The following is an 11,850-nucleotide window of genomic DNA, read 5'->3' on the forward strand; positions in this document are numbered from 1 at the left end:
TCCCTAGCAAGGAAAATCATCCGGGCAGGATACTATTGGCCCACAATGATGTCGGACGCCCGAAAATTCGTAAAAAAATGTAAAAAGTGCCAGGAAAATGCCAGCTTCTACAAGGCACCTCTCGAGGAGCTCAGCCTCATGATGGCCCCCCGACCTTTCGCCCAATGGGGAGTCGACCTCCTGGGGCCATTCCCACCAGGACCCGGACAAGTGAAGTACCTAATAGTGGCCATGGACTATTACACCAAATGGGTGGAAGCAGAACCGCTAGCCAGCATAACCGCAGCAAATTGCCAAAAATTCATGTGGAAGCAAGTGGTCACAAGGTTCAGGATCCCGGAAGCCATTGTATCAGACAACGAAACACAATTCACTGACAAAAAGTTCAGAGGGTTCTTAGAAGGACTAAGTATCAAGTAGAAGTTCTCGTCAGTAGAACACCCTCAGACAAACGGACAGGTCGAAGCGGCCAACAAGGTCATCCTAAAAGGGCTTAAAAAGCAACTTGAAGGGAAGAAGGGCTCATGGGCAGACGAGCTCGCCTCAGTCCTATGGTCATACAGAACCACCCCCCAATCATCTACTGGCGAAACTCCCTACCGACTCACCTACGGGGTCGACGCAGTCATCCCAATCGAAATTGGGGAGCCAAGCCCGAGGTTACTCCTCGAAAGAGGAGATAAAGCAATCGAAAAAGACCTGGCCGACGAACCAAGGGAGATGGCCCACCTAACGGAAGCGGCAATAAAACAAAGAATAGCCCTCAGGTACAACGGCAAAGTAGTGAAGAGGATTTTAGCAGAAGGCGACCTAGTCTTACGGCGTAACGACATAGGGCCACCAACCCCAGGAGAAGGCAAACTGGCCGCAAACTGGGAAGGACCTTACAGAGTAAGAGAAGTCCTTGGCAGAGGGAGTTACAAGCTTGAAAAGTTGGACGGAAACGAGGTACCGAGAACATAGAACATGGCAAATCTCAGGAGATTCTACTCGTAGTAAGGGGCGATTACACGACCTCAACCCCCCTTTATGTTCCACTTTACTCCCTTTTTATGTCTTGTGTGAATCATACCTACTATCTTGTTTCATCTAATTATGCATTATTATTATTTGCTCAGCTAACAACGATAAGTGTACCTTTTTTGCAAATCTCAAGCCAAAATAAAGGACACAACGAAAAAAGCAAACGGTCGACCCGACAGAAACCCGGGACTGATCACCCCGGGAACCATAAGGGACCAAACGAGAACAAATCGGCTCAAGCAAAAATACCAAGAGTAAACGGTAAAATAAAAGGCCGCGACGGCCCGAGCAAACGAAAAGTAGAAACAAGGCCACGACGGCCCGAATAAAACTAGCATTATCCAAAACGACAATGAAAGCAAAAAGGAAAATGTTCATTACAAGCAAAGGCGCCGACATAGGCCCAAAACACAACAACAAAGAAACAAGAGGGACCTCAACCTCAAGGCTTCAAGAGATCAACGATCTTCCCGTCCTCAACAGTCTTGAGAGCACCCACCTGCGTAAGATTAAGGTCGGGAGCAAGCACAACCACTTGAAGCTTAATCCCCTCTTCAGTGAGCTTCACGGCCTCCCGAGCCCCTTGAGAAAGCTCCTTATTCTTCCTTTTCAAAGCAATCACCTCCTTGTGAGCGGCCTCCACCGAGCTCTCCGACAGCTTAAGCTTTTCCTCCAACTCCTCCACTTTCTTCTTAGCCGTCTCAGCTTCACCACGAGAGGTGTTCAGGTCCTTCATCAAGGCGACATCCCGCTCCATCAACCTACTTGCCTCTTCGGCATACTCTTTAGATTTCCCCTCCAACTCAGATATCTTCTTTTTTAAAGACTCCTCCCGAGACCTCGAGTCTGTCAAATCTTTCTGCGAATCCCAGAGCTTCACCTCCATGGTATGATAGCTCCACAGGACGGGCTCCACCTTCTTGGCAATGGCAGCTGCTCGAAAAAGGCTGCGATAAATCCACCTCACCTGCCTAGAGAGATCAGCATCATAAAAGAACTCTTCCATACTAGGAAGCAGTTGAGACTCGATAAAACCCCCGGCGTCGAAATTTTTCTCCATAACTGAGAGTGCTTTCCCAGAATCCCGTTTCCTCTTCTTCGAGCTATCGGCATCTTGCAAATCATCTCCAAACCCCAAGTCGTCATTAAAGATCCTCTCCGTCTCCACATTTGCCTTCTCCGAAGGGTCCACAGTAGAAGCCCCAGCCTTGACGGACTGACCTTGGTTAGCCCCGGCAGCCTGACCGTCGTCCTCCCCGGCAACCTCACGATCCTGGCTCGCCGAAGGAGTCGCCGACGAATCCTCCCCACCTTCCTCACTCCCCTGAATGAGACTCATCAGGTTGGCAAGGGTTTTCTTCCCACCAGCCATGGAAACTAGAAAAGCAAAAGAAAGACATAAGAAGCAGAAACATGAAGAAGTAAAAAACATAAGATAAAAGACTCACCAACATAAGACCGACCGGCCTCCCGATCACCCATAACCATATGGGGGTTAAGGTTCCTCTCACCAAAAATTGCCAACAAGATGTCAGCAATATTGCGATCCTCCAGGCTCAGTCCATCATAGGAAATCTTAAGCAGGTAGTCGGATCCCACCCCAAAACTCCAGTAAGTCGGGATCCGCCTATCCCCCTCAAGCGTCAGCCAGAAAGGTTGATGGCTTTCGATAGGCCTAACCTTGAAAAAGGTGGATTTGAAGCCATGATAAGAATCCTCGAAGAAGTCGAAAATTTTGCAACCTTGCTAGGCCCTAAAGGACATATATCCCTTTTTTGCCCTCTGGCGGGAAGGATTTGTAAGGAGAAAAAGGTAGAGGAAGACATTTACAGAGGTTGGCAGCTCCAGGTACTCGCAGACCATCTCGAAACAGCAGATGGCAGCCCAACTGTTCGGATGCAGCTGTGACAGGGCAACATCGCAGCGGTTAAGAAGACCCATAACGAAAGGGGTGAAGGGCAGTCGAACCCCCAAAGTCGTGAACGTAGGTTCATAGACCCACATCCAATCGGCAACTCGGGGGGCCGCCAAATTTTTGTAGCATACACGCTCCCAATCAGCAGGAACGTAAACCTGGTAGAATGCCTCTTCAGGAGCACCCCCACACAGAAGCCCCGCTTGACGTAAATTTTGAAGACCCTCCTTCGTAACTTGGGAGGGGGTTTCCCTCACATCGGAGGACACCCAAGCGTAGTGATCAACAAAGTCGGCTAGCGGTCGCTGAGCCGGGCTCGGGAGGATAGAATGCTCGACCATACCTACAGCGAGGGCACCGCTCAGTCAGAACAGAAGATCGGGAACCCACACAAAACAAAAGCAAAGCTAAAGGTCCCACAAAACACCCCTTTCAAACTTATCCCTACATTAGCCCAAAACATGAAAATCCCCAGAAAAACCCAGCGGCGCCCCCCTCTAAAAGGAAAAGAAAGCAAGAACTAAACCCAAGCGTGCACACAGAAAAACGCACAACACACAAAATCAAGGAAAATAAATAGAAAGAACAGGAAACGTACCAGAAATGAAGAAACCTCAAAAGAAAGGAGAACACTAAGCAAGAGCAAGAACACCCAAAGGAAGAGGAGGATTGAGAGCAGCAGCGACGAAGGAAGATGGAAGAAAGAAAAGAAGGCAGCAATGCAAAGAAGCGGAAGAGAGAAAATGAAATTGTGAAGGGTTTTTCGAAACAACATAGGGAGAGAAACGTAACCGCCGAAGAAGGAGCGCGAAAAAGAAGGGGCATACCTGACTTTTCACAAACTTTGAAATGATGGGGAATTTAATGCCCCGTGCGTAAGCTAAGGAGACAGCACCAAGGACGAGGCAACCACGCGTGCAAAACACGAAACGCCACCAGCGAACTCCCGAGGAGAACGAAAACGCCCTTACTCAGCGAGTGGCATAAACGCGCCTAACAACGAGCTCCGAAACCTCAAAGCTAGCACGTTAGGGGCACTGTTATGGACCGCCTTAGGCTCAGTCCGCCTACTCGACTGGTCGGGGCGCCTCCGGCCTAAACCCGGAACGATGAAGAAACCTTATGGATCGACCTTCGGATACCCGACCCGTAAGGTCACATCACCATGCTCATCATACGAAGCCGAATAGCCTAGCCGAAACAAGCGGGTGGGAGTCACAAGGGTCTAACCCGATCCTCTGACCCGGCGGTTAGGACCACCAGCGCTCCCCATGTGAGCAGGAGCAGCGCATGACATTCTACGCACTGGACTAGGTCACCTTTAGGCCCACCCAACACGGTATATAAGGGGAGAGGTCAGCATTCCCCCCAAGGTATGTCACAATCCTGACCTAATTCTGCCACCCTCAGTACGGACTCTGACTTGAGCGTCGGAGTGTCCTTGCAGGTGGCCACCCCCTCTGCCCCGCTCAACCTCCGCCGTCACCAGCGTACAGCTTCCCTCGTTCCGCGTACCGTCCGGGACTCCATTCTCACCAGCTCACCCCACACCGATAACCCGAGACAACCACGTAACGAACAATATATATATATATATATATATATATATATATATATATATATATATAATTAAGTAAAGGTGTAGTGCTGAATATACATGGTGTGGTACTGCAACTATAAAATGCCAAACTGGATTACAGTACAGTGTTTCTGCTAACCAAAACATCCTTGTATAGCTCTCAAGAAATATAAAAAGTAACCATACTCCCATTTCGATCAAAATGAATTTTATAATAAAGTGGCCAATCACGACCATGACGAGGGAGAAGGTCACCAACCAATTAAAAAGCCTTTGGTTATAATCCTTTATAAATTGAGACTTAGATTTCCCCAACATTTGCAAAAATTGAAAAAGAAATTATAAAGATTATGCCCCCATTATATGGTAGAATACAAGTTGACAGAAAAATGCAATTATGATAACAGACCTTCGTCATGCGCTACTCGTAGTTTGTTTTCGACGGCCCGACACACTCGTGCTCAAAACTATGATTGCAATTCTGCGATCCCGCATTAAACTTTGCCATGGAAGGTAGTTTGAGAACCTGAAGCTGATCCATCATGTCCTCGCAATTGGTGCACAGTGCCTCACATAGCTTTGAAGATTGGTATTCATTTTTTAAAATGACATTCTCATATACCTGCAGAATTGTCCTTCATAAGTATTAATTGTTCAGAGTAAATATGTGCTTGAAATTTTCATATTAAAATCCAAGATGAAACTACATAAAGAGAGCAAATAACCATTTATCAACAAATCAAGGGCATCTCCTTTGTTTTTTTTAAAATAGTCACTGCAGTAAAAAGAAACCTACCAGCTTGGCAAAACTTTTTCATAAGATAACAAAAGAAGTTGCAAAAGCATTGATGCTTTAAGTTTGAAGCTCGATAGACATAAATCCAGCATAATAGGTGCTTTTCATTCTTGCTGAGTCAACAATCACAAAATTCTTACTACTTACTGACTTTTGAACCAGAATGCCTCAAAACAAAAATCTTAAAAGAGGAATAGTTCTACTATCTTTGGCTATGATTTTTACCTGCTAGTTAAGTCACACTATTTTTATTCAAAGCACATGACATTTTAGAGAGAATTTCTCCCTCAAACAAGACGATAAATTGGAAAGTTTTGCTCTTTAATGTCTTCTTTCATTGGTTTCCTTTTACATGAGGATCTCTTGTCCTCCATTCTTTTTCTTGTTCATAAAATTAATCTTTTATCTAAAAATAATTCCAATAAGCCAATTTCATTTTTCAAATATACTATAAATATTCAAGAAATACCTTCTGTATTTCTTCATCCAATTATTCATCTCTTATTATTCATACCTATAATAGCCATTGATGAGTTCCATACGGTGGGATGGGAGTCTCATGGCCATTAATCAATCCTGAATCACCTAACTCAAACTCTTGCTGCACAGGTGCATTTCCTTCTGTATTTGGCACTGCTAATGTCTCTTGAGAAGCCATAGGGTCCTTGGGAAGCTCCTATGAAAAAATAATACATGGAGTCAAAAATTCTATCAAGTATAATTACAACATAGAGGTTACCAGTTTATTTTAATTCAAGTAACAACTAATGCAATATTTTATCTTACTGACCTCCTCGGTACCAAAGCTAGCTTGCGTGCCACTACCAGTCTTATCCCCCAAATCGTCACCGTCATTCCTCACAGGACATTTATTCTTTACATGACCAGTACTGTTGCAGTTAGTGCACCTCCGTTTACCCCTCTCCTTTTTTCCCTTGGGTGCTCCTTTTGTCTTGACCACCGAAGGGTCACCAACGAAGTTTAGTGTGGGAGAATCTCTTATTTGTCTTTTCAAGCCAGAGTTTTGTTCTAGTGTTTGGGTCCAACAACAGACTTCATTCATAGTGTCATGGAAAGAAGGACCATCTTGAGCTCCTAAGAATACCATCCACGTAGCTGCCACTGACAATGCGCCATAGCGCATTAAAAATTCTCTTTCTCTGTCTTGCGTAGTGCCTTCAGTAGAACTTTCATCCAGATACTTCTTGGCATCCTTCGACCATCTTTTCAAAAGAAGACTATTTGGCAACTTTTGTAAATCTACCCTTTTCATTGCACAAAATATGTGGCTACAAGGAATGCCTTCACTACTCCACCGACTACATTCACACTCCATATGCTCAGTATTGCGATCATAAAGTATGTTATAATTATGTTGCCTCCTGTCACACTTCTTAACTTTTAACACAACAGTGTTTGATATGTTTTCCTCATTTATTACATCTAATGCCACCACTCCTTGAATCTCCTTTTTTACTTCGCCAAGAATCTCCCTTGTGTAAAAATTGGCAGCAGAAACCTCCAATGCTTCTAGCCCAGTAGTTAGAACGGCCTCCCCATACAGCGTCTTAAATTGAGAAACTAATTCATTGTTTCTATAGTCCCTAAGAGCATGTTCAAGATTTTGGACCAACTCTAGAAGACTTTGACAAATGCAAATAAACCTCTTGATGAAGTTGTTTATCGCTTCACACCATGATGTTGTTCTAAATCCAGCACAGAATTTATCCCTCAAGTAAGCACTTGCCCAACTTTTCCTCTTTTCATATTCATTTAGAACCCATTCATTTTCCTTCTAACCATATTTTTTTATCATATTCTCCCAATATTCTTCAAATTCATCCGGATGCCATAGAGCATACAAACATCTTCTGAAGTCGTTGGAAAAATTTTTGTTTTTTATGTTTGCCATTACATTCTTCTAAATGTGCCAACCACATAATCAGTGAGTTACATCTAAGAAGATTTCTCGAATTACTGCCTTCATTGCTTCGTCACCGTCTGTGACCACAACACTGGGAGACTTGTTCAGCATGACTTCTAGAAAGTTTAGCAACAACCACATATATGTTGCCGTCCGTTCGTCCTCTACCAAGGCAAAACCAAATATACATGTTTGGCAGTGATGGTTACAACCTGAGAAGATTACCAACAGCCTTCTGTACTTATTCTTCTGGTAGGTTGTATCGAATGCAAACACATCTCCAAAGCACTTATAATCGGACCTACAAATGCCATCTACCCAAAATAAATTTTTCAGCCGACCTTCATCAGTAGCATTGTACCTTGCCATGGCCATCGGGTCGACATCTACTTTTCCAAGTAGATAGCTAATCGTCGCATTGGAATCCCCACTAATGAGCTTTGCACTACGAGTTCTTTGAAAGTGATTATCTAGGTCCTTCTTTGTGAACCCGATATTGGCATAACCACCAGCTTAGCCTACCGTTAGTCCCATTATTTTAGAGGTTAGAAGACCATGATCATGCATGGTATTCGTCTGAGCTTTTTGTGGCTCAGTCAACTCTCGGTGGTTTGGAATTAGGTGTACCAAGCATTGTGGGACAAGATCGTGGTTGTGCTTCTCGACTAATTTTTTAACCCTCCAAGTCAAAGTCTTAGTGTCAAGATACACCGCAAGCATGGTTTCACAACTAGTACGAGTCAGCACTCTATGCTCCCTCTTCCTACTCAAACTAGATATGTATTTTTCAGCTCTCTTTTCTTCCTTGCTGCAAAAAACCTCCTTCTACGCTGTGTTCCATCTTTTCCACGTGCTGTATCACCCTTGCAAACTTCAAACCCGAGACACCTCGTATAACGTACATACAAGTTATAAGCTGCATCCAATGTTTCAATGGTCTGGTTTATAATATCATCGGCCGTCACAGACACACACTCACTACTACTGCCACCGCAATCACAAGTGCAGTTAACATTTTTTTCACACCAGTCATCATGCAATCTTCGACGTTATCTTGTGAACTGAGTGGTTCCGAGTCAACATCCATTGCACCCTAATGAGATGAATTAATCAAAGGGCAATAAATAACAGTTTTTGATTAAATGCTATTAGTATTAATTAATTAAAACCTTTGAAAGTGACTGACTAATTCTCGTTGTGGTAATTCTTTGCTCTGATCCATTAGATGAAATAAAGAATAATCAGTAAATGAAGTAACAAAAATACTTGGTCCTATCAAATGCAAAGAATATGCAAGCTAAGCTAGTGAATGAAGGATGATGCTTAAAAATGATGCTGAAAAAATGTTTTTAACTGAAATTTGTCTTTTTAAAATAATCAAACAGACCTACCTAAAATATATATCCTCCTTATTAAAACGTTGTTCCAAGAAGTCCTGAGAGAACGCAAAGCTAAATTAAAACAGTAAATACAGAAAGTAACATTTCAAAGAGAGATAACAAGTATATCAATACTCAATACTCTTAATTGTTATTATCCTATTCTGCAACATATGCTATAATGTACAAATACTTTGTTTCTGCTCAAATATCTGTATCGTAGGTGTATCTGCATCATATACTATTAAATTAAACTTCCTAATTGTGAATATAGTTTTGATAAAATGGTCGTATTTACATATTGCTATTTGTGCAAAACAGAAGGCCAGACTAGCTAGCATTAATTCTCTTACAAGAAACTAGTATAACTTAGAAAACAACAATGATAAAGCCATGAAGAGATTTTATTAGTTCCTACTAAACAAAACAATTAGATCAAAACTAAAGGTCAACTTTCACTATTAAAAAATCAACTATCTCTCCTAAATCTCCAATTCAATTATGCCAGTAATCCAAAGGGTTGACTTGCTATACAATGAACGAGTGCAGAAATAGAAGGAAAGATGAAGAGGTACTAAAGGGCAGAAAAAGAGTTAGTTTTCTTGTTCTTGCAATTGTGAGCACACGTTGATCCTGCGGAAATCCTTTTGCTGGTTTAGATTTCCATTTTCCTTCTCAGTTCTGATAAAGAAAATTGACAATTGAGAAAGTTGTCAATACAATGCAAGTGAAGAGTGAACATTGACAATTGAAAAAGATTATCAACACAGCTTAGAAGGGATTAATTATCAATTTGAAGTATGTCACACTTGTCATCCTAATTCAGCTAAGGTAGTCAAATCAATTATGAAAGTAAAAAGCTAGTAAAGTCTTGAAAACATAAGTCTGTCATTGACTTTCCAAAAATGAAGACTGAGATTGAGTCCAGCTCTCTTCCCTGGTAAGATACTCTATTATCTTATCCATTTTTAGCAGCTAAGTGATCTGTAGGCTCTGCTCGGTAGCTTAGTGAGGTAGCAACTGTTGATGACTAACTCCTGCCGTGTCTTGGCAATGTAGGCTGATGGGCAAGCCTCCTCCTGCTGCAATGGTGTGGGGCGTCATAGGTTGTTGCCTTATAGCCGACTCGAAGGGGCTAAAGTTTGACGCAGAGCTTTTGGGTTGTTAATTTATAAAAAAAAAAGAGAAATGGCTCTTGTGACTCAGAATGAGCCTTTCCTTTAATGGTTGGGGGAACAAAGGAACTTCCATAAATAAGGTAAGAAGTCTGTAGGAAGCTATCCGAAGATAGGACATTCTTTCATCTAAGGCAACCAAAGCCTTTAGCTACTCAACTACTTGAGCTCATTTGATACCAGACAAGCGCTCATTGGCTACCAGGGTGCTACCAGAACCACTCAGATCAGAAATGGGCTTCCTAACTCCTTTTATAGGAGTGCGTATGAGAGAATCATGTTCCAGAGAACTATGAGGAAGCATAACCTAGAGCCATAAAACACACAACATCACACCAGAACCAGAACCCAGAACCCACAGCAGCAACAGCACAACCAAAAAATTAATAACAGCGTAAATTAATACTACCAACAGCATTCAGCATTAAGCAAGAAAAATTATCCTTCAGCAACAAACAACACTTGATTTGATTTCTATTTTTAGCATTCAGCAACAATCGTTACAAAACAGTAACAAGTAATCCCTAATCACACTAAACCTGAAATCAGTAAAGCTAAACAAAAATTTCAATAATGATTTAATTTCTATTTTTAGCAGCAACAAGAAAATTTCAACAAAAATTTCAGAAATTAAAAAAAGAGCAACAGCATAAAATCAATTATTTGATTTTTCATTAATCCATTCACATTTTCACATTAAAAATTCAACAACAGGTCACATTCAAAAATCAAACGCAGGGCATAAAAGGAAGAGAAGAACCGAAGAAGTGAAGGCAGTTCCGCTAACCTTCGACGGTGACATGGACGGCGCCCGGCGAGACGACAGCGAGTGGCGACACAGCGGCGAGCTGCTCCAAGTTCGAGAGAATCCAGGGAGAACGGGGACAGGGGGAAGGAGGACGCCGAACTACGAGAGAGGAAGCAGAGGCGCCGACAGCACGGACGGCGGCGGCACCGCGGCAGAACCATTGCAGGGAGAACTTAGAATTTTGGTAGGGTGAGTTTGACTTGGGTTCAGAGTTCAGGGGATAGTGATATGGATTCACGAATTGGAGGGTGGGGTGGGTGCTTGGGAAATTGGGTGGGTGTTAGGGGGAAAGGGTGGGTTTGAAAAGTGGATTGGACCATTTTTTACGCTGGTTCCTGTTTGAACCGGTTAGATCGGCCGGTTTTAGAATATTAATTATTGTTATAAAAGATTGGTTTTGTTTTGATTAATTAAAAAATTAAAAAATCCGGTTCACTTAAAACGTCCAATAATATAATGACACGTAGGTGTCTTTACAAAAAGACATTTTCTGTAACTTTATGGGAGTATCCCCTTTCTTTTAACGGTGAAAGCATTTTCAATTCTTTTATAGTACCTAACAACCTCGTGAGTATTTCCTTGATTTTTTTTATGGTGCGTTGGTTCTTTCACGCAGATGCAGGCTGGCAAAGGCACTATACTCTAGTGGGAGTATAACAATCATTTTCTTTACTTGTGTGTGCTAACTTCTGAATATGATGGTGGCTATGCAACTTTAGTAGGCTTTGTCCAGTTGCTAATTCGTAACATTTGGTGTTAAGTGTTAAAAATGAAAACACAAATTGTATTCATTCAAATAAAAAAATGTACATTACTCCTCTCCATTTTCTGAAATTGAAAATCTAATTTAAAAGAATATAAGTTTTTTTTTTTTTTTGAATTAGTACAAAATATCAAAGAGAAATTGCCAATGCCTGTTCATAGACAAAACCTCTATTAGTTTGTGAAATGACACGGGTTCTCTGCTAGTATACAGAAAAAAGTCTTTATTCTCTTGGTTTATCGATGATTTTTATGTTAAAATTTTGGTACATATATTTGGATAATTGTTATTGTGGTATTTTGTGATCAATTAATTTTTATGGATTAAAAATTTTATTATCCATATATAAACTTTTCTATTCATAAATTAAAAAACTAATAAAATAAAATAGATTTGTAACAGTCACAATAAAATAAAATAGAATTATGAAACAGTTGAGACACCCTAGTTATCGAACAATAATCAAATATCAGGTCTTGAATTGATTC

The 11,850-nt window shown here is 41.7% G+C and overlaps 1 protein-coding gene across 1 annotated transcript; it reads right to left on the bottom strand.

The window, feature by feature from the left end:
- Positions 1–4,938: 4,938 nt before the first annotated feature.
- On the bottom strand, positions 4,939–7,612 carry LOC130957277 (protein FAR-RED IMPAIRED RESPONSE 1-like). The gene is made up of 4 exons (XM_057884145.1): positions 7,268–7,612; positions 6,104–7,108; positions 5,856–5,989; positions 4,939–5,152 (listed from the first exon to the last, which is right to left on the bottom strand). The coding sequence occupies exons 1-4, from the start codon at positions 7,610–7,612 to the stop codon at positions 4,939–4,941; spliced, it is 1,698 nt and encodes a 565-aa protein (XP_057740128.1).
- Between the last annotated feature and the right edge of the window lie 4,238 nt (positions 7,613–11,850).

This window comes from Arachis stenosperma, chromosome 10 (genome assembly GCF_014773155.1).
Source record: "Arachis stenosperma cultivar V10309 chromosome 10, arast.V10309.gnm1.PFL2, whole genome shotgun sequence".
Classification (NCBI taxonomy): domain Eukaryota; kingdom Viridiplantae; phylum Streptophyta; class Magnoliopsida; order Fabales; family Fabaceae; genus Arachis; species Arachis stenosperma.

Bases quoted from the DNA above. Each gene is read 5' to 3' on its own strand.
- LOC130957277 (XM_057884145.1), bottom strand. From the start codon at position 7,612: ATGGCCATGGCAAGGTACAATGCTACTGATGAAGGTCGGCTGAAAAAT. The intron at 5,990-6,103 runs GTCAGTAAGATA...ATTTTTTCATAG, and splicing joins CTAGCTTTGGTACCGAGGAG to GAGCTTCCCAAGGACCCTAT. The intron at 5,153-5,855 runs GTATGGAACTCA...ATACTTATGAAG, and splicing joins CATGAGACTCCCATCCCACC to GACAATTCTGCAGGTATATG.